At 37.4% G+C, this 22,477-nt stretch overlaps 1 protein-coding gene across 1 annotated transcript; it reads left to right on the plus strand.

Annotated features, from left to right (window-relative positions):
- Positions 1-11,736: 11,736 nt before the first annotated feature.
- On the plus strand, positions 11,737-12,770 carry LOC101347291 (olfactory receptor 4C11-like). Its single transcript, XM_012558858.2, has one exon. The coding sequence runs from the start codon at positions 11,856-11,858 to the stop codon at positions 12,768-12,770; it is 915 nt and encodes a 304-aa protein (XP_012414312.2). The 5' UTR covers positions 11,737-11,855.
- Positions 12,771-22,477: the final 9,707 nt, after the last annotated feature.

Raw genomic sequence — 22,477 nt, forward strand, 5'->3', positions numbered from 1 at the left:
AAGCTGTGCAAGCCATAACTAAATTAAAAGAATCTCTAACTCACATTCCAGGTCTTGAATTTCCTATTGTTTAGATTTCCCTCTTTTCCTTTTTGAAAGACTAAGGAATAACTTAGGCGTCTTAATTCAGAAGCATGAAGACAGACAGAGACCTGTAGGGTGCTACAGTATACAATTAGATCCAATAGCCAGAGCTTATCCTCCATGTCTTTGAGTGGTTGCAGCCACTGCCAAATTAGTAGAAACAACAGCTGATATAGTATTGGAAACTAGTCTAGATGTATATGTTCCACATCCAGTTTCTGCCATCTTAAATTATACTCTAACCTAACAACTTTCTGCTAGCCCACTAACTTCATATGAAGCTCTTCTTCTAGCTGCCCTCAACCTTAGGTTACACATCTTAGGGGCCTTAAATCCAGCTACCCTCATGCCTCATCCCAATGATAATGACATGGATCGTGAATGTTTTGATTTAACAGATCAACTTTTATCTCCTAGAATAGATCTGCAAGAATCTCTGCTCTCCAACACTTCACTTGTGCTGTTTGTAGATGGCTCCTACCTAAAACATGAAACTTCTAGCTCTAGATTTCAAGGAGGATATGCCATCACTATTGCAGTAGAGGTGTTGGATAATGGATTCTTGTTTGAGGTAACCTTGGCCCAACAAGCCAAGCTTATAGTCTTAACAAGAGCATGTGGGTTGACACAAAGCCAGTCAGTCAATATACACACTGAATCTCATTACAGCTATGGAACAATTTATTATTTTGGAATGTTATGGTAACAGAGGGAATTTTTAACTTCCTCAGGACAATCCACAAAGAATGGTACTTTAGTGGCTGATTTTCTTGATGATCTCTCATTACCCTCTGTAATAGCAGTAATAAAAATACAAGTTCATCAACCCAAATGGAGCCACCAAACAGAGGAAGTAAAGGGAAATAGACTGTCTGACGAAGCTGCTAAACTGGCTACTCAGAACTCCATTCAGGAATACTTAGTGTCAAGAACTGAGCAAAATAAGAGCTCAACTCATTTTAAGGGAATTAGCACAGGTTCTCAAAAAATTCAAGATTGAAGAATTAGAGGTCTTTCTCCTCATCATATTAACTCTCAATCATCATTCATAGAGTACTCACGTTTTCAAATAATAAAACAAAGTCAGCAGTTAGCCCCAGAAGAAGAAGTACTTTGTTGGGTGACAAGGGAATGTTATCTAGATGCTACCATCCAATCATGGATGAGGCCCGGAAATAGACCAGTGATACTTCAAGGTCTCCACCTTACATTATTATTAACTTGTTTATTTGAAATAAAATCTTTATGGGAGAAAGATCTTATTGCCTTTTTAGATCAAAGTTTCTGGGGAAATTTTAAGGCAGCCCCTCTTTATCCATATGAGGTAGGAAGTGGGCTAATGTCAGAATTTAGATGAATGCTAGTGGCTGGAGGAACTGAAAACAAAAGGTATCATCTCCTGCATATATATATATATTTTAAATTTTTTTATTGTATTTTAGATGAAAGTTTACAGAACAAATAGTTTCACACTAAACGGTCAGTACATACATTGTTTCATGACATTGGTTAACAACCACACGACATGTCAACACTCTCCTTTCTCAACCTTGAGGACCTTTCTTTGGGTGAAAATATACATAGCCAGAATTACACCATTTTGAAAGTTTCTACATGTACAAGTCAGTGACATCGATTACATTCTTCCAGTTGAAGTTTGTGCTTTAGTTTATTGAATCAGAGCAATAATCCTGATTGTTGCTAAAATTTATCCATTGCCTATTATTCATGTATATTATTATGGGCTTAATTAAGATATCTCTAATCTTCTCCATGTGTATCTTAACTTTAGCCTGGGAAGAAAACGTATTTGTAAAATTAGCTCAATCAGTTGCCGGTGCAGGGAATTTAACTGATTATTGGATATGTTATCATAATCTTAAATCTGTACAAGACAATTCAGATCTTTTAGCTTCAGTATTAAACTGTTGTGTTATCCCCTCACCAACAACAAATTCTAGCTCTGCCCTAAAATAAACAATAAGGGTTAATTTGTGGCATCCCCTAACATGCCATTTCATCCAAATATTCCTTTCTTCAAGGAATATATCTCACAGGTATATGATGTCTAGTTATAGATTGTAAAGGAGCAAAGGCAGTTAACTCCCAAGTTCTCTGTGTATAGGAAGGAAAATTAGGACTATATTTGATTGAATACTATCCTGAATCACCTAGGTATTATGATTATTGGTTTCAGGATTGTTTAACAATCTTAAATGAAGTATATCCTAAGTATGACAAATACAATAATCCTATTTATGACAATCCCTATTCTAGGAATTATACTAAGATAGAATTTAAGTGTGGAAGACTTCAAATATGTAATAACAATCTTGTTGAGACATGGATAATTCATGTAAATTTTTCTATTCCTGAACCTTGTACCAGTGCTGTCATTGCCCATTATGGATACATGCTCCTACATGGGAGATCTAATTACAGTGGTTTAAGCAATCCCTTTCCTAGGGATAGGCTTTATGCATGGGCTATTCTGTATGCAGATGGGTGGAGAATGCAAGGGCAAAGTACCTTAGGATCAGTGGGTGTTCCCTTTGACATTTATTCCAAAAATGCTAGCCAGCATTGGATGAGTGATAGCAAGATAATTTCAAAAACCAAAAGAGAAGTGTAAGAAAATCCCATAGCAGAACAGCCAGGGTGGGTTGGTCATTTTTAAGAGCATTAATTCCCTCATATGGTACAGTAGAATTAGAAAAATCATTACAAAATCTGTCTGCCACAATGGCAAAATAGCTGATAATGTTGCTGATGAAATGTCAGCTTAGCAAAAATCATTAACCTCTTTGTCAAATGTGGTCCTGGACAATCAGATTGTGTAAGACTGCTTATTGCCACAACAAGGAAGGGTCTGTGTGACAGCCAATAAGAACTGTTGCTCATGGATAAATACCTCTGGAATTGTAGAACAAGATATCGTTCAAATTAGACAGCAGGCTGTTTGACTGCACTCTATTCCTTCTTTACAAACCCCAGATTTATTTGGATGGCTACCCCAAGAGATAGGATCTTGGGCTTGCTTGCTCCTGCAAGGAATTTTAATGATAATAATATTAATTAATTGGCTTAATCTATAATTTGTTCAAATGTGCAGTCACTAGAATTAATAAATGCCAGCACCCTAGAACACATCCAACTCCTAAACCAATAATGTATATTGATTCTGCCCACTTCTGCAATACAATCGACAGAGCTGAAACCCTTACCTAATGATCCTGGTGAAGAACTAGACGGTGTCTGGTGAAAACCAGATTGTGAGTTTAAAGTGCCTGCTGTGGTTGCTGTCTAGGAGCCCAGCAAAGTCCAGGCATCATCTTGTGATCATCGATGTACTTACAGTAATCAGTGATCAAAAGGAGGGCTTTATAAAGGGTTAACCTAACCATAGCAGACCATAACCACAAAAGGCCAACTTGTTTGTCAGAATCTGAAAAGCTTAGAACAATAGGGATAAACTACATCAAAGAAGCGGGACAGAGTTCTCTAACTGGATCAATGGACAGTGGAAGTGCGTACCAAAACTAAACAAAAATTTACCCCAGGAAGCAAGTTAAAGATCTAGCCCAGATTACAAAAAAAAAAAAGTCCTGTATCGACTTGGAACCCCTAAGCCAACAGAACAAATTGTTAGAAAAGAAAAACAAGATCACACAGTCATGATTTTAGTTCTTTATCTTTAATTTAACTAATTATGGTCTGTAAGTCATTTACTCATAATGAATCAGCACCTCTCAAAATTGTATAAAAAGCACTTGTGGATTGTACTTTTTTGTATTTTGATCTGCTTATAGCCTGAGTGCTTGCAGGCAATTTCCCATCTTTGTTCTCTGATCTATCACAATAAAAATCTCTTTGTTGCAGAAGGCTTTGGTGAAAATTGTTTCTCTACAACACTGAGGAGTAGCCCTATTTGTGTCTTTAATGAATATATGTGCCTGCACCCACATATTTGTATTTACACTTACCTATAGATACCTCAGAAATCCTGGTGGTGTAGTGGTTAAGAGCTACGGCTGCTAACGAAAAGGTTGGCAGTTCAAATCCACCAGGCTTTCCTTGGAAACTGTATGGGACAGTTCTACTCTGCCTTTGTTCTCACCTATGTACACACCAGTACCTACCCATATACCAGTATGCCTGTACACATCCATATGTGTTCAAATACTCGTTTCTACTTTGGTTGTGCTGTGCTCACTATATCCACGTTTGGTGACAATTTTCTCATCACCAAAAATAAATAACAAGTCTCTACATTCTATAGCCTACTTCCCCCACTCCACTCCCTGGAAACCACTAATGAGCATTGGTCTCTATTTATCTATTTTTGTCTTCTTAAAAATGAGGGATCATAAAATATTTGTCCTTATAAGTTTGACTTATTTCACTTAGCATTATGTCTTCCAGGTCCATTCGTGTTATACTATGTTTTGCAGACTCATCATTGTTCTTTGTTGTTACATAGTATTCCATTGTATTTATGTATCACAATTTGCTTTTCAATTGATCTATTGATGGACACTTCTGTTGTTTCCATTGATTTGTTACTGTGAATAAAGAAGCAATGAATATAAGCGTGTATATGTCTGTTCGTGTCATTATTTTTTGGTCTGTAGGGTAGATGTGGCATCCCTGGTGACGTGGTGGTTAAAAGCTCGTCTGATAACCAAAAGGTTGGAAGTTCAAATCCACCAGCTGGCTCCTCGGAAACCCTAACGATGCGGTTCCACTCTGCCTTATAGGGTCGCTATGAGTTCAAATTGACTTGATGGCCATGGGTTTGGTTTTGGTTTAGGATATATATCTAGGAGTGGAATTGCTGGATCACAGTTCAAAAATAGTATTTGTTGTATCTCTGTTCAGCTTCATTGCAAGTATTGGGTGGAATTTGCTACTTGTAGTAACTCAAAAGCTCTGCATGTACTTCTTTCTGGCTTTCCTATCCTGCCTGGATGTGTGCTTCTCCTCCATCATTGCCTTCAAGGTGTTTGTGGGCTCCCTCTATGAGAGGAAAACCATCTCCTTTGAAACCTGCATGACCCAGCTCTTTGCTGAAACTTCTTTACTGGAGTGGAGGTGATTGTCCTCACTGCTATGGCCTATAGCCACTATGTGGCCATTTGCAAGCCATTGCACTACCCTTTTATCATGAACTGGAGGCTCTGTGGCATTCTGATGCGGGTAGCCTGGATAGGGGGCTTCTTGTATTCTGTTATACAAATTCTCTTTACTTTACAGCTGCCCTTCTGTAGCTCTAATGTCATTGATTACTTCATACGTGAAGTACCTCAGTTGTCATCTATTCTCAGTTTCCATAACTGAATGTTCTCATCATCAACTGCATTCAATAGCACCCTGGCATTGCTACGGCAGAACCTGCAGTCCAGTTAGATAATCTAGGCATTCAGTCTACAAGGAATATTTAATGAGCACTCATGGTGAGTTCACCTCAGATCTTAAAGGAACGTTCAGGGATCATTTACTTAGCTTCTAGCCTTTGAGCATTTCGATAGCCTCCTTTGAAACGTTTTTTTGTTTCAGTAGCCTTCAAGTGGATTTTGACTCATGGTGACTGCATGTGTGTGGAGTAGGATTGCACTCGGTAGGATTTGCAAGGCAGGGGCCTTTTGGAAGCATTTTGCCAGGCTTTCCTTCTCAGGCCTCTGGGTGAGTTCAAACCACCAACCTTCCTGCTTACACAAGGGGAAATAATCTACACCATGGCATTAAAGCCAGCCTGGCAGAAATTTGTGCCACTCAGAGCCTCCCCAATTGGCTATTATCATTTTCCAGGCCAAGAAAGTTTATGGCATTATTGTACATAACTTATTAAAACAAAAAAGTTTTAGGCCTCTAATTAAGACATTTGGATTCTAGACTCAGTTCTGTCACTAACTAACCGTGTGACCTTAGGTGAGTTATGGCGCTTCTCTGGGCTTGAGGTCTATATGTTTAGGGAGGATTAATAAAAACACATATATATTTCTTATGCACTTTTCTGAGCCAGGGCTACTTTCTCTTCATATATCTTTTAGTTTTTACAGAAACTTTTTAAAGTTCGCTCTTCTTGTTCCCATATAATTTTTGGGGAAACTGAGGCTTACATACTCTAAATTACTCATGAAAACCTTCCTCATGAATCTGCCCCCCTATTTGTAACAAAAAAGTCCAGTTGTTGGGCTTCTTTTCTCCCAGAAGACTGGGCCTGCTGATTGCCACTAGGCCCTTCGGCAAAAGTGCAAAGAATGTTGCAGTGTATATTCATGCCATTCTCCTGCCTCCATTTCTGGCTCTCATCTCTCTCCCTCTCCCCCACCTCAGACCTCTCATGTCATCCTCATTGAAGGTACTTGGCAGGCACTGGTGTGTCCAGCAGGCAGTTTTGAGGTCAGACTTCCAGATAGTAACATGGTCTTCCAAATAGGAGAGTAATTTTGCAATGCAATCTGTCCCATCTTTAATAACTTGTAACCACATTAAAAAAGTAAAAATCCAACTTTCTTCCCTATGAGTAGAAAGTCATATATCTTTAAAAATAAAAAGAAAACACATAAGACAAGTATTCAATATTTCCTTTCCCTTTTCCTTCTGTCTTGCTTCTTCTTTATGAACTAACTTAAAACAGATGGGGTTAGAGACAGGAGAATGTAATATTAGTAATGCTAAAAGTAATAATAATAATAATTACCAGTTACCTCTTACAAAAGAGGAAACTGAAAATTTAAAGAGGTTAAGAAACTTGTTTAAGTTCATACAGCAGAGAAGTGGTGAAGCCAGAATTCATGTCTACCATACATATGTCACTCATCTGAGCCTTTAACTGGCTTCAAGACTTTCATGCTTCTAGAAGAAATGGTTTTAAGCAATCCTGTGGAGAAGGGATTAATGTTTCCTCACACGCATTCAGAGTGAGTTGGAGTTTAACTAATTGGTCCCAAGGTTTGCTTTTGCTCTTGGGCTGTCTGAGCTGGGTAGCCCATTGGACCATCCTTAGGGACTGGGCTGGGAGTAAGGGTTTCTTTGGAGCTCCTGAGGCTGAAAGCCTGCCATAAGCTTTTTTTAAACTTTTGTGTGAATGAGTATAAATATCCAATACAGTAAAAAGGGAAACATTAACTCATGTTTTCCAAAACGGACCTGTAAAAAGCATACTGGCCTCAGAGGCATTTCTCTCTCAGTGTACTGAAATAATTTCTTCCATAAAGGTATTTTCAAGAACCAGATTGATAAACTTTTACTATTATTTTTACTGCACCAGCAAGTGTCATTGACCTGATGGTTTTGTCAAAGCTACTGCTTCAGGGGAGCAATGATGTAAAGCCTGCATATTCAGACTCCCATGTCTCCATAAACTCTCCACTCTCCATAACCTCCTGTGATAGAAAGCATCAATAAATGTCAACAAAGCATCATTTCCATGTTTCAGGTGGGCTTCACATGATTCATCTTCTAAGTATATTAAAGCTGAAATATGAAAATATGCTTTATTGGGAGTCATATATCTGCTCAAAAGAAAAGAGGTAAGTTTTTCAAGTCTGTCTGAAATATTTTCTTTGCAATATCTCCTCAAAATTGACTTGGTGACATCTATACTCTGATAGATTCTATACTCAGTCTGTATTCTGAAAAAGATAGAACACCTAGGGAGCATTTCTATCAACGGTGGTTCAGGATTCCTAAGGCTTCCCTGTCCTCTGAGCAAAACTATACTATCTGTGAAAGGTCTTCGTGCTTACACAAGGGAAAATAATCTACACCACGGTATTGAAGCCAGCCTGGCAGAAATTTCTATTCTTGGGGGTGCTCTCATTTAAAGAGTTTGAAGTTCATTGGTGCTGTTCCTGGGGCAGGGTATAAAACAGCACTGCAATTCTACACATTCGTCCTGGATATTCAAGACCTAAGGCAACCCTTGATCATAGCCTCCAACAGCATCCCATGTCAGATTTTGGGGCAAGTGGTAGTGCAGTGGGTCAGGGAGAAAAAAATTGGACTCCGCGATGAAGTCTTGGGTCACACTACCCTCTATAACATTCTTTGTCTCCTCCCATGTGTCTTTCTGTATCCCATACTCTTGCTCTTCTTTGTTCCTTGGTATTCGCTCACTGTAACTCTCCACTCTCCTGCTTTAACTTCATCAAGTCTCTGCCCTTTCCGTCCCTCCACCATTATTTGTTATGTACCTAGTTTTCTGCTTTGTTATTTGTCCCACCATGAAGTTTACAGTGGTTGATTTTGGAGTCAGGACAGAAACTTAAGGTATCACCTTCTCTTTTGTATTTGTCAGAGATAATTGGAACTGCTGGTCAGAGCTTCTAGTTATCATAACTAATATTATCACATTGAGTTAATATTATTTCAGCTGGACTGCAAAGAAACTTAAAGTTTTATCTATATTGTGCAGCTTTATTAGGGGGACAATGTGAGTTACTAGTTTTAAAATATTAATTCTGCCTAGGGAAATTCTGTATAAGCTTAATCATTACCTTAGTTCCTGAGAACCAAGTTGGAAACTTCATTTTCTAACATTGAAATCTGTAACTCCATTTCTTTCTCATTTTTGAACCTTCACGTCCCCTCAATTTGTTCTCTAGGATTCTCTCTACTTTTGGAACCACAATTCATTAGGTGTTACCTTATACAGTCATGCATAATTCTTATGTGATTCATTATCTTATTCAGAGGTATGTTTTCCCTTCAGTTTGATTGCAAAGGATTTAAAGACATATTTCTATGTCCCATTATAGCTACCACAGATCAGAGTAGGTTCTTAGTCCATATGATGACTGACTTGAGGTGTTATTGGCCCATTGATAGATTGGTGATTAATCTGAAAAAGGAAGAGTACCTCATTCTAGATCTTTTGAGATTAGTATTAAAAATTATAGAAATAGTATAAGACAGGATAAAGATACAACTCCCCAAATTGAAGACTGAACTATATAAATATGAAAAAAAGGAAAGAGCTCAAACTTTAAAGATATTAAAAAATTAACTGATAAAGATATATATATATATATATAATCTGGAAAGACAAAATATAAGAAGTAAAAAATATACAAAAATATTATACTATCACCAGTAATCAAGGAAATGTATATCATAGATTTAATTATACTCAGCAAGCAAATGAGATAAAGTTCCAAGTTAGATTTTCACTAGAAATGTGTTTCAGACTCCTGTAATTTTAGAAAAAAAATGGAAAAAATCCAATTTTTCCCTAAAAAGAGATATTTAAACAATGTATGTACATGTATAACTCTGAAAAAACATGGAAGAATATGTAAGGAACTACTAGTTACCTCTGTAAAGTGTGATTGTGAAATCATGAACTTTAGAAGAAGACTTTTATTTTTTACTCTGTACTTGATTGTAAATGTTGGGTATTTTATTACGTACAGATATTCATTGTATAATTACATATTTCCAATAAATATTGAAACAACAAAATTAGAAGGTTATTTGAGAATAATTACTGATACTTATGAATATAATTGTACCTTTTGCCTCAATAATCCCCTGGAAACGTACTTGCTGAAATGACTAAAAATAAAGAAAAGACTATACATGAGAAGAGGTGCAGTCAGAAGTTTTCTGAGAGTGAAAATTTGAAAACAAATTAAATGAATAAAGTTTTAAAAGTATATTATGAATTTGTATATGGTAATTTACAACTGCAGAAATAAATAAGTACATTTTAGATATTCTTTACATAGGAAAAGGCTTTTAACAATGCAAAATGAAAATCAGAAGGTTAAAAAAAATCAGAATGATTGCAATTCTAAAGATACTTTTGTATATAAGCAAAAAATAGAGTAGGACAATGGGGAAGAGATCTGCATAGTGAAATTATGAATTTTTTTAAAATTATATTTTAAGAGATACAAAAATTGGCAGAAAACAAAACTTTTGGAAGATATTGATAGGAGAATCATATTGAGTGAAGACATTATTCAGTTTTACAAATATAAGGAATGGTATATCACTTTGCTTTCATAGAATGTGAAACTCAGTACTACGTATCTAACGTGAGTAATGGATGATTTCTCATGTATAATAATTTTGCTCAATATTACTAGCCTCAACTATTTATTCAAACATCTTATGTGTCCTGACAGACAATGAAGGTAAAACCAAGAGTCAAAAGTTGGAGAAATGAATTCTTCTTAAGGCCAAACCCAACCAAGACACTGAAGAGGTCAGGAATAATTGGCACAAACTTATGTCCAAATTAAGGAATGTTTCTCCCAGTAGGGAATCTCTAAAACTAATATTTAATTTACACAGGAATATTGTTTTTCAGATACTGAGAAACATGTACACATATTTTCCACATATGCTTGCATAAAAAAAGAAAACCAAATCCATTGCCACTGAGTTGATTCTGATTCATACCAACCTTATAGAACACAGTAGAACTGCCCCATTGGATTTCCAAAGCTGTAATCTTTAGGCAAGCTGACTGCCACACCTTTCTCCTGTGGAGGGGCTGTTGTGTTCCAGCCCCCAACCTTTCAGTTAGCAGCCTAGGGCTTCGCTGCTGTGCCACCAGGGTTCCTTTCATATGATTATAAAGAGTCTGTTAGAATCTAAGTTTTATACGCCAAAAATTTTCAAGATATTAAAGTGACTTGTTCAAGGTCATTGTCTTAGTCATCTCAGGCTACTGTACAGAAATACCACAAGTGGATGGCTTTAACAAAGAAAAATTTATTCTCTCACAGTGTAGGAGGCTAGAAGTACAAATTCAGGGCGTCAGCTCTAGAGAAAGGCTTTCTCTCTGTGTAGGCTCTGGAGGAAGGTCCTTGTCATCAATCTTCCCCTGGTGTAGGAGCTTCTCTGCGCAGAAACTGTGGGTCCTAGGGAAGTGCTCTGCTCCCAGCACTGCTTTCTTGGTTGTATGAGGTCCCCATGTGTCTCTGCTTGCTTCTGTCTTTTATATCTCAAAAGAGGTTGGTTTAAGACACAGCCTAATCTTGCAGACTTAGTTCTGACTCATTTACATAACTGCCTCTAATCCTGCCTCATTAACATCATAGAAGTAGGATTTGCAACATAGGATAATCATAGCAGATGACAAAATGATGAACACTCACACAATACCTGGAATCCTGGCCTAGCCAAAATGACAGATACTTTTGGGGGACATAATTCAATCCATGACAGTCTTATAGCAAGATAAGCAGTTCTCAGATTTTGTCAGAGAACACAATTGCCTGCGGGTTTTTTTCTCCTCCAAAATTTCTTGGTCCTACAGAGAAGACTTTGAGTCAATGTGTGAGGTTAAAGCATGGGCATCAGAATTTAAAAAAAAACAAAAACCCAAGTGATTGTGTTGTTGTTCCTAGCTGCCATCAAGTTGCCCAATTTATGCTGACCTTATGTACAACATGGGATTGCACCATTGTGATCCATTGAGTTTTCATTGACTGATTTTCAGAAGCAGATCCCAGGCCTTTCTTCCTGCTCCTTTTTTCATTAGTCTGGAAGGTCTGATGAAACCTGTTTAGCATCATTGTAATACAAAGCCTCCACTGACAGATAGGTGGTAACTGTACATGTAGTGCATTGGCTGGGAATGAACTGGCTCTCCCATTCTGAAGGCAAGAGTTCTAACATTGAACCACCACTGAATTAGAAATAGAAAGTTGTAGTTCAGAGTCCAAGACTGCTGCTATTATCGAGTCGCCACTTACATACTTTTCTTTGCAGATACACCATTTCTCAGCTGCATCCTTTTTATATCAACTGTAACCATGGAGCTGAACAGCAGTGTGACTGAATTCATTCTGTTTGGGTTAACACAGAATGTTCTGAAGGAGAAATTTATGTTTGTGGTCTTCTTGTTTCTCTACCTTGCAACTTTGTTGGCAAACTTACTTATTGTGATGACCATCAGATACAGTCAGATGTTAGGTGGCCCCATGTACTTCTTCCTTTTCTACCTGTCCTTTGCTGATGCCTGCTACTCAACAACCACAGCTCCCAGGTTGATTATAGATGCTGTATCTAAGAAGAAAGTCATCTCCTACAATGAGTGCATGACTCAGACTTTTGCTGCCCATTTTTTTGGGTGCATGGAGATCTTTGTGCTAGTACTCATGTCCTTTGATCGCTATGTGGCCATTTGCAAGCCCCTGCGATACACGACCATCATGAGCCAGCGTGTCTGTGGTGCATTGTTGAAGCTGTCCTGGGTGGGATCTTGCATCCATTCATTAGTACAGGTTTTCTTGGTTTTGAAATTACCCTTCTGTGGCCCCAATGTTATTGACCACTATTTCTGTGATATACAACCTTTGTTGAAACTTGCCTGCATGGATACTTATATCATAAATCTACTCATAGTGTTTAATAGTGGGGCCATATGCATGGTGAGTTTCATAATACTGGTCATCTCCTATATTCTCATTTTACACTCTCTGAGTAACAAGAGTGCAGAAGGAAGAAAGAAAGCCCTTTCTACCTGCACCTCCCACATTATTGTTGTCATCTTATTCTTTGTTCCATGTATATTCACATATGCTCGCCCTCCAATCACTTTTCCAGTGGACAAGATGGTGGCTGTGTTTTACACTATTGGGACACCCTTGCTTAACCCTCTGATATACTCTCTGAGGAGCACAGATATAAAAAATGCCATGAGAAAGTTGTGGTGCAACAAACTGTGACTTGAGATGGCAAAGAACAGAAGACTCCAATTGCTAATTCTCTAACAATTTAAATCAAATTGGATTAACAGAGAAGAGAAAATGTTCTCATCCTGACGTGGACAATAGATTTCTCTCCCAGAATTACGTTTGAGGGCATTGTTGAGTGAGCACAGACTCATTTTTCTTTCTTTCCTTTTTTTGAACCAATGTCACATAAAGTAACAGAACATCAAGTACAGTAATATTTGTGGGCACACAAGCTCACTCCCCACATCTGCTCTCAGGGATTGCTACCCCTGTTCTTTTGCAGTATGTGAGCCAGTTCCTATTGTAAGTATAGCTTCACCTCACTCTTTTGTGCATTATTCTGGTTTGAGCTTCTCTTCTCTATGTTTTTCATCCAAGTTTAATAATTTATCTCTGATTTCTGACGGATTTATTTTGTTGGCCAATAAGTTCTGGCACAACTGAATCTAGTTCTTTTCTTGTTCAACAATTGATAGGGTAAGATTATCACAAGAATCTCATAGGAGCATAAATATTAGCTAATTAAGCCCCTATTTGATGCTTTGCTCCCTTTTGTAACATCCTTAAAAAAAAAAAAACTTTCAGTTGCCTCTGGAATATGCACAAGGGTGTAATTCATGACTTTGTATTCCAATGAGGACAATTCTAGTTATATTAAGCAGTAACTGTATTGAGCAATAGTTTCTTCCTATGTACTTTAATAGCTTTTTGTTAACCATTATTCATTCATAAAATTTAGTATGTAGTTTTTTTGGGTTTTTTTTTGGTAACTTAAGTCAATGAACCCTGCCAAAATCTTTTGGTTGGTGAATTAGTGACAATTTTATAAAATTGCAAGAGTTACATTGTAGCAGTTAATATGTCATTGATGAGATCATATGCAATAAAATAACAACTAATATATAAAAAAAGAGCCAATGTTATAATAATCCATCCAAAGAAGTAAGATGTCCACAGAAATGGGACTCCCAGCTTAGAAACAGAAAACTAAGTATATCAAGGAAGCAAAACTTCTTATTAGGTATCAGGCACAGTCCTAGTGCAGGGGAGGTGTTTCACTGATTAGTGGCCTGTCTGCCTGGTTGGTACAGCTCTACATTCTGTGTGAAGATGAATATTTCAGGCTATGGCTATTTGAGACCATAAACAACAACGTCCTTTGTTCAAATCCTGGCTTTATCAAACAAATCTCATATGGTAATTGGGCTTCCTATAGAGTCTTTCCTTCCTAGAGAGAAAGATGTTGACCTACAAACAAAATAAGCATTTTGATGTTCTTGATAGATCTATATAGTATGTATTTATATAATTTAAAATATATTTTAATAAATATAAACATGTATATATAATAACCACACACACATACATACATACATACATATATACATATATATATATACACACACACACATATATACCACAATGTGTCTGCCAGTTTGTTGTACTGTGGTGGCTTACATGTCCCTGTGATGTTCGAAGCTATACGACCACTATTTCAAATATCAGCAGGGTCACCCATGGTGGACAGGTATCAGTGGAGCTTCCAGACTAAGATAGACTAGAAAGAAGGAAAAAAATTAGTCAGTGAAAACCCTGTGAATAGCAGCAGAACATTGTCCGATGTGGTGCTAGAAGATGAGCCCTTCAGTTTGGTAGGCAGTCAAAATATGACTGAGGAAGAGCTGTCTACTCAAAGTTGAGCTGAACTTAATAACTTTGGAGTAAAGCTTTCCAGACCTCCATTTGATGATGTGGCATGACTCAGAATGAGAAGAAACAGCTGCAAACATGCATGGATAATCGGAACGTGAAATATACTAAGTGTGAATCTAGGAAAATTGCAAGTCCTCCAAAAGGAAATGGAACACATAAAGATTGATATCCTAGGCATTAGTGAGCTCAAATGGACTGGTTTTTTCCATTTTGAATCAGACAATCCTATTGTCTAGTATGCTGGGAATGGCAATTTGAAGAGGGAAGGCAGCACATTCATCGTCAGAAAGAATATTTCAAGATCTATCCTGAAGTAAAATGCTATCAGTGATAGGACAATATCCATATGCCTACTAGGAAGACCAGTTAATATTACTATTGTTTAAATTTACACACCAACCACTGAGGCCAAAGATTAAGAAGCTGAAGATTTTTACCAACTTCTGCAGTCTGAAATTGATCAAACATGCAATCTAAATGCATTGATCATTACTGGTGATTGGAATGCGAAAGGTGGAAACAAAGAAGAATTGGTAGCTCTAAAATATGGCTTTGGTGATAGAGATGATGCCAAAAATCACACTATAGAATTTTTCAAGATCAATGACTTATTCGTTACAAATACCCTTTTTCAACAACATAAATGGCAACTATACACTTGGACCTCACAGGATGGAAATAGAGGAATCAAATCAACTACATCTGTGGAAAGAGATGATGGAAAAACTCAATATCATCAGTCAAAACAAATCCAGGGGCTGACTGTGGAAGAGACCATCAATTGCTCAAATCCAAGTTCAAGTTGAAGGAGCAGAAAAGTAAAACAAGTCTGTGCCAAAATACGACCTTAAGTATATCACACCTGAATGTGGAGACCATCCCAAGAATAGATGTGACACATTGAAAGCTAATGACCAAAGATCCAACTAGTTGTGAGACGACATCAAGGACATTGTGATCATTGAGCCATTTTCCTTGATATAAATCTCTCTCTGTATATACTTATAAGCTTTATTGGTTTTGCTTCTCTAGAGAACCCAGCCTAAAACAGACATCATACAGGAAAGAAGCAAAAGATCATTAAAAAGATAGGAAAGAAAGAAAAGACAAAAATGGATGTCAGAAGAGACTCTTAAACCTACTTTTGAATGTAGAATAGCTAAAGTGAGTGGAAGAAACCACAAAGTAAAAGAGTTGAACAGAAATTTCAGTGAATGACTTGACAATGTAAAGTATTATAATGAAATGTGCAAAGACCTGGAGTTAAAAAACCAAAAGAGAAGAAGATGCTTGGCATTTCTCAAGCTGAAAGAACTGAAGAAAAAATTCAGGCCTCAAGTTGCAATTTTGAAGACTTCTATGGGCAAAGTATAGAATGAAGCAGGAAACTTCAAAAGAAAGTGGAAAGAATATACAGTCACTGTACCCAAAGAATTGGTCTGTGTTCAAACATTTCAGGAGGTAGCATACAATCATGAACTGATGGTATTGAAGGAAGAAGTCCAAGCTGCATTGAAAAAAAAAAGAAAAAAATCAAACCCATTGCTGTGGAGTAGATTCTGACTCATAGCGACCCTATAGTAACCCTGAAGATCCTGGCGAAAAGCAAGCCTCCAGTAATCATCTGAATTCCAACTGAGATGTTTCAACAAACAAATGTACCTCTGGAGGTGCTCACTTTTCCATGCCAAGGAATTACGAAGTCAGCTACCTGGCCTACCCACTGGAGGAGATCCATATTTGTGCCCATTCCAAAGAAAGGTGATCCAGCAGAATGCAGAAATTATTGAACAATGTCACTAATTTCACACAGAAGTAAAATTTTACTGAAGATCATTCAAAATCAGTTCCAGCAGTACATCGACAGGGAACCCCCAGAAATTCAAGCCAGATTCAGAAGAGGAAGTGGAATGAGATACATCATTGCTGATGTCCGATGGATCTTGGCTGAAAAGCAAAGAATACCAGAAAGATGTTTACCTGTGATTTATTAACTATGCAAAGACATGCAAGTGTGTGGATCATAATAAATTATGGATGACATTGAGAGGGATGGGAATTCTAGAACACTTAATTGTGCTCATGAGGAACCTGTACATAGACCAAGAGGAAATAGTTCAAAGAGAACAACGAGATATTGTATGGTATCCAGGAAATATAGAAAAGATGTGTTTCAGGGTTGTTTCCTTTCATTGTCCTTATTCAATTTATTTGCTGAGCAAATAATCCCAGGAACTGGACTATATGAAGAATGCAGCATCAGGAAGGGAGGAAGACTCATTTACAATCTGCGATATGCAGATGACACAACCTTAGAGTTGAAGCACTTACTGATGAAAATCAAAGACTACAGCCTTCAGTATGGATTACACCTCAACATAAAGGAAACAGAAATCCTTACAACTGGACCAATAAGCAACATCGTGATAAACAGATAAAAGATTGAGGGTGTCAACCATTTCATTTTACTTGGATCCACAATCAATATCCATAGAAACAGCAGTCATGAAATCAAAGGACATATTGTATTGAGCAACTCTGCTGCAAAAGACCTCTTTAAAGTGTTGAGAAGCATAGATGCCACTTTGAGGACTAAGGTGCTCCTGACACAACCCATGATATTTTCAATTTCCTCATATGCATATGAAAGCTGGAAAATGAATAAGAAAGATCTTAGAAGAATTGATGAATTTGAATTATGGTGTTGGTGAAGAATATTGAATATACCATGAACTGCCAGAAGAACGAACAAATCTGTTTTAGAAGAAGTACAGCCAGAGTGCTCCTCAGAAGCAAAGATGGTGAAACTGTCTCACATACTTTGGACATGTTATCAGGAGGGAGCAGTCCCTGGAGGTGGACATAATGCTTCCTAAGGTAGAGGGTCATCAAAAAAGAGGAAGACCCTTGACAAGATGGATTGACATATTGCTGCAACAATGGACTCAGACATACTGATGTTTGTGAGGATGGTGAAGGAATAGCCTGTGTTCTGTTTTGTACATAGGGTCGCTATGAGTTGGATCTACTCAAGGACTCGACAACAGCATCTAACAACAACATACATATATATATGTATATGTATATATATATACATCACACATACAACTCTATAGTGTAATGTCTCTTTGAACTCTGAGAACCTTCGCATGAGTTATCCTTGGAGGTAACTCCACTGACGGACCTTCAAACTCTGATACTAAATGTTTAGAAGATTTATTGAAACGCTTTATGCTTAACTGGAAAACCTCTCAAAGTGTAAGTTTTACAGAGAGAGGCAGGCGTTTCCTGGTTTGTAACGTAATGTAACCACAAGTCACTTGCCTTGCCACAAGTTTAGCATTGCTATTCATTGGTGTAGTTTTGCATTGCTGTAAGACAATAGGGAAGATTCAGGATTGGAGAAAAGAGAAAAGGGGAAAAGAGAAAGTGTCAGTGGAGATGCGGTAATAAAAGGGAGAAAAGTTTTCACCTTGTATTTTAGGAATCTCCTCTGGGCATAAGTGTTTGTGGACTGACGTTGATGAACAGGAAACTTTTTTTTTTCATTAAGTAAGATTTGCTGAGATTCCTCTGGACACACATGCATTTAGGACTTCAAAGTTCAGAGAAGCAATTCTATTCCTTATGTTATATGAAAACCTTAAAACTGAAATCAAGGGTTCTTGGGGCTTTAATTATCGTCTCTGTATTGCTGATTCTTATATTTATCTCTCTACTCTAGACCTCGTACGTGAATGGGATACGTCTGTATTCAACAACTTACTTGACATCTTTCTTTATATATCTAGTAGGTGTCCTCGTAATTAATGACTTATTATTCTTGCTCGAACATGCTGTATCTGCAGTCTTCCTCAGGAAAACCCATTCCTCCTGCTGCCCAAGCTGAAAACACTGGAATCAAAAAATGTTATAACAATTCATACTTAACCTATTAGGAAAAAAATACTGAGCTTCAAAAAAGATATACAGAATCTGATATATTTTCTCACCAATTCCGCTATCGTCCTGGCCTGAGTTAACGATTGACTCTCACTTGGATTACAGCAATAGACTTTAACATTTTTCTTGCTTCTATTCTTTCCTGCTTTTGCCATTTTCAACACAGCAGCCACAGACTCCTCTTAAAACTTGAGTCAAATCAGGTCATTCTTTTGCTTGAAACCCTGAAATAGCCCCATGTCATCCAGAGGAAAAGCCAAAATCCTTACAATGGTTTGACCTTCTGTGACCCTTTTGGGTCTCCTCTTCTTTCTTAGCTCCAGTCACACTGGCTTCCTTGCTCTTCGTTGACTGCACCAGGCAAGCTTTCATCTATGAAATTTGTTCCAGCTATATTCTCTACTTAAAACACTCTTTCAGTAAGGTACTTGACTAATAGCTTCATCTCCATAAGACATTAGTCTCCCCTGAATGAGGTCTCCAGAAAATCACCATATGCAATACTGCATCCCATTAGCACTCCTCAACTCCTTATATTATTCTACTTCTTCTTTTTAAATAGCATTTATTATCTCCTACATATTATTTAATTTACTTACTTGTTACTTTTATTTTTCTTATCGTTCTCCACTGGAATGCAAGCTCCAAGAAGATCAGGTCTTTGTCTATTTTGTTCAGGAATATAGACCAAGCCAGTAGTAGTATGATTGGAACATAGTAGAAACTCATTAAATATGTGAAATAGTTGCTTTTATTAAATCCTTGGAATCTGAAAAGTCTAAACCAGAAATTCTAACACTAGGACCTGGTGAGTTCCATAAGAATGCTTAATTTTGCATTTTCATTTCGATGATAATTTCAGAATACATGCTGGTACTTCTGAGTAGGAGTCCCTCAGAGGTGGTAATGATTAACCTCTCAACTACTAGCCAAAAGGTTGGCAGCTTGAACCTACCCAGAGGTACCTCGGAAAACAGGCCTGCTGATCTGCTTCTGAGAAGTCGCAGAGTTGAAAACCTTACGGAGCAGATCTACTCTGCAACACTTGGGGTTGCTATGAATCAGAATCAACTTGATGGCAACTAACAACAGCAACACATTCTAAGTCACCTGATAACCAACTCATGTCCATATATAACCACACAATTTCAGCTCCTCAGTATGCACAGTGGTTAAATGCTTAGCTACTAATCCAAAGTTCTGTAGTTCTAACTCACCAACTGCTCCACAGGAGAAAGATGTGACAATCTACTTCCTTAAACATTACAACTTTGAAAACAGTATGAGACAGTTGTACTCTGACCTATAGGGTTCCTGTGAATTGAAATAGACTCCACAGCAATGGGTTTGTATTTCTTTTTTTTTTTTTTTGGTTTGGCGCATGATCACTAGTGTGGTGGTGCCAAACAATTCTATGTTATGTTTGGAGGCTAAGAAGTAAGTAGAGATAAACTTGGTAAGCGAATAAAAAGGATTTGGGTGAAGTGTATTGCAAATAATTGTGGAGTGCAGTACAAAGGTTTCACAATAGACTGTTGTTGTTTTTAGGTGCCATCCAGTCAGTTCTGACTCATAGTGACCCTATATATAACAGAACAAAACACTGCCTGGGCCTGAACCATTCTCATAACAGTTGTTATTTTTGAGCCCATTGTTGCAGCCACTGTGTCGATTTAGCTCATCGAGGGTCTTCCTCTTTTTTTGCTGACCCTCTACTTTACCAAACATGATGTCCTTCTCCAGGGACTAGTCCATCATGATAACATGTCCAAAGTACTTGAAAAGAACTCTTGCCATCCTTGCTTTCAAGGAGTACTCTGGCTGTATTTCTTCCAAGACAGACTTGTTTTTTCTTCTGGCAGTCCATGGTATATTTAATATTCTTCACCAACACCATAATTTAAAGGCATCAATTTTTCTTTGGTCTTCCTAATTCATTGTCCCCCTTTTACATGCATATGAGGGGATTGAAAATACAATGCTTTGAGCCACACATACCTTAGTCCTCAAAGTGACATCTTTGCTTTGTAACACTCTTAAGAGGTCTTTTGCGGCAGATTTACCCAATGCAGTACATCCTTTGATTTCCTGACTGCACTGACCATGGATCCAATAAAAATGAAATCCTTGATAACATTAATCTTTTCTCCATTTATCATGATGTTGCTTATTTGTTCAATTGTGAGTAGTTTTATTTTCTTTATGTTGAAGTGTAATCCATATCGAAGGCAGTAGTCTTTGATCTTCACCAGTAAGTGTTTCAAGTCCTCTTAACTTTCTGCAAGCAAGGATGTCTCCTCTGTATACTGCTGGTAGTTAATGAGTCTTCCTCCAAACCTGATGCCACATTCCTTTTCATATAGTCCAGCTTCTCAGATTATTTGCTCAGCACACAAATTGAATAAATATGGTGAAAGAATACAACCTTGACGCACACTTCTTCTGACTTTAAACCACACAGTATCCTCTAGTTCTGTTCGAACAACTGCCTCTTGGTATATCTACAGGTTCTACATGAGCACAACTAAGTGTTTGGGATTTCCATTCTTTGCAATGTTATCCACAATTTGTTATATAAGCCACATGGTTGAATGCTTTGCATAATTGGTAACACACAGGTAAATATCTTTCTGGTAGTCTCTGCTTTCTGCCATAATCCATTTGACATCAGCAATGATATCCCTTTGTCATGGATTGGACTATGTCCCCCCAAAATATAAGTCAGCTTGGCTAGGCCATGATTCCCAGTACTGTGTGATTATCCACCATTTTGTCATTTGATGTGATTATCCTATGTGTTGTAAATCCTGCCTCTATGATGTGAATGAGGCAGAATTAGAGGTAGTTATGTTAATGAGCCAGGACTCAATCTACAAGATTAGGTTGTATTTTAAACCAATCTCTTCTAAGATATAAAAGAGAGAAGCTACAATGCTACATTCCACAGAGTCAACAGATATGTCAATCATCCTTTTCAAATAAATTGACAAGAGAAAAAATTCTTAAAAACAAAAACAGCAGTTGCTATCAAGTTGATTTTGACTCATTGGGACCCCATATGTGTCAGAGTAGAACTATACTCCATAGAGTTTTCAAGGACAGATTTTTTGGAAGTAGATGGCCAGGTCTTTTTTTTCTGAAGTGCCTGGAGGTAGACTTGAATTTCCAACCTTTTGTTTAGCAGCTGAGTGTGTTAACCATTTGTACCATCCAGGGACAGAAATCAAGCTTTTAGTTTCAAAATCATGGAATATCAAGATTAGGTACTGAGAGAAAAAAAAAAAAAACATTTGGATTAATCTATACATTTTTACATATTTATGTATGAAATATATTATTCTTTGATAAGCACTCATTGCTATCCCAGCCCAAGAACAGCACAAGCTATCCTCATGTAATGATGCTATGCCTTATCCCAGAACTCAGCTCTCGCATTATTAAGAACATACGCATTTCCATCCCAGTGTACATAGTGTAGTATTCCTGAACGTAAAGAGAAATGAAAGCATCTTCAAATTGATACTCAGGAGCAGATTAAAAAAAAAAACAACCTAATTGATCAGGGACATGAAAGTATTCCAAACACTTAAGCAGGTAAAACCACATAAATCCATGCCTTGGACAATCATACTGATGGGAAATTTTCAAACCCCAGGAGACAGCTGAGAGGCAGTTTTACATGTTCGTGTCCTCTCAGAGTAACCTCTTTAAATTCCAGATGAAACTAACGGAGGAAATTTTTGTTTCTTTTTGTTCCTGAGATCATGTTGAAGGCAACACTTGAGAAACAGTGGGGAACACCCTCTATCTTGTGTGCCTGTGAAGCTCTTTCTCTCTCTTAGATGTAGAAATAAGACTTGGAAACAACCTTTACATTTTATCCAGCTACTGCATGGACTTTTCTAGGTAAAGAATAGGAGATTGCCATCACCAAAATTTTCAGGGGACTGATTCATGGTGAGATTTATAATTCATATGTTTGCATTTTCTGAGGGGATTTTTCAAAGTGCAATGTAGTGCTTAAAAGTGTGAGTGTAGAGGTC

The sequence above is a fragment of the Trichechus manatus genome, unplaced genomic scaffold (assembly GCF_000243295.1).
Source record: "Trichechus manatus latirostris isolate Lorelei unplaced genomic scaffold, TriManLat1.0 scaffold00191, whole genome shotgun sequence".
Taxonomy (NCBI): domain Eukaryota; kingdom Metazoa; phylum Chordata; class Mammalia; order Sirenia; family Trichechidae; genus Trichechus; species Trichechus manatus.

Excerpts from the sequence above, each read along its gene's own strand:
- LOC101347291 (XM_012558858.2), top strand. The coding sequence starts at position 11,856 with ATGGAGCTGAACAGCAGTGTGACTGAATTCATTCTGTTTGGGTTAACA.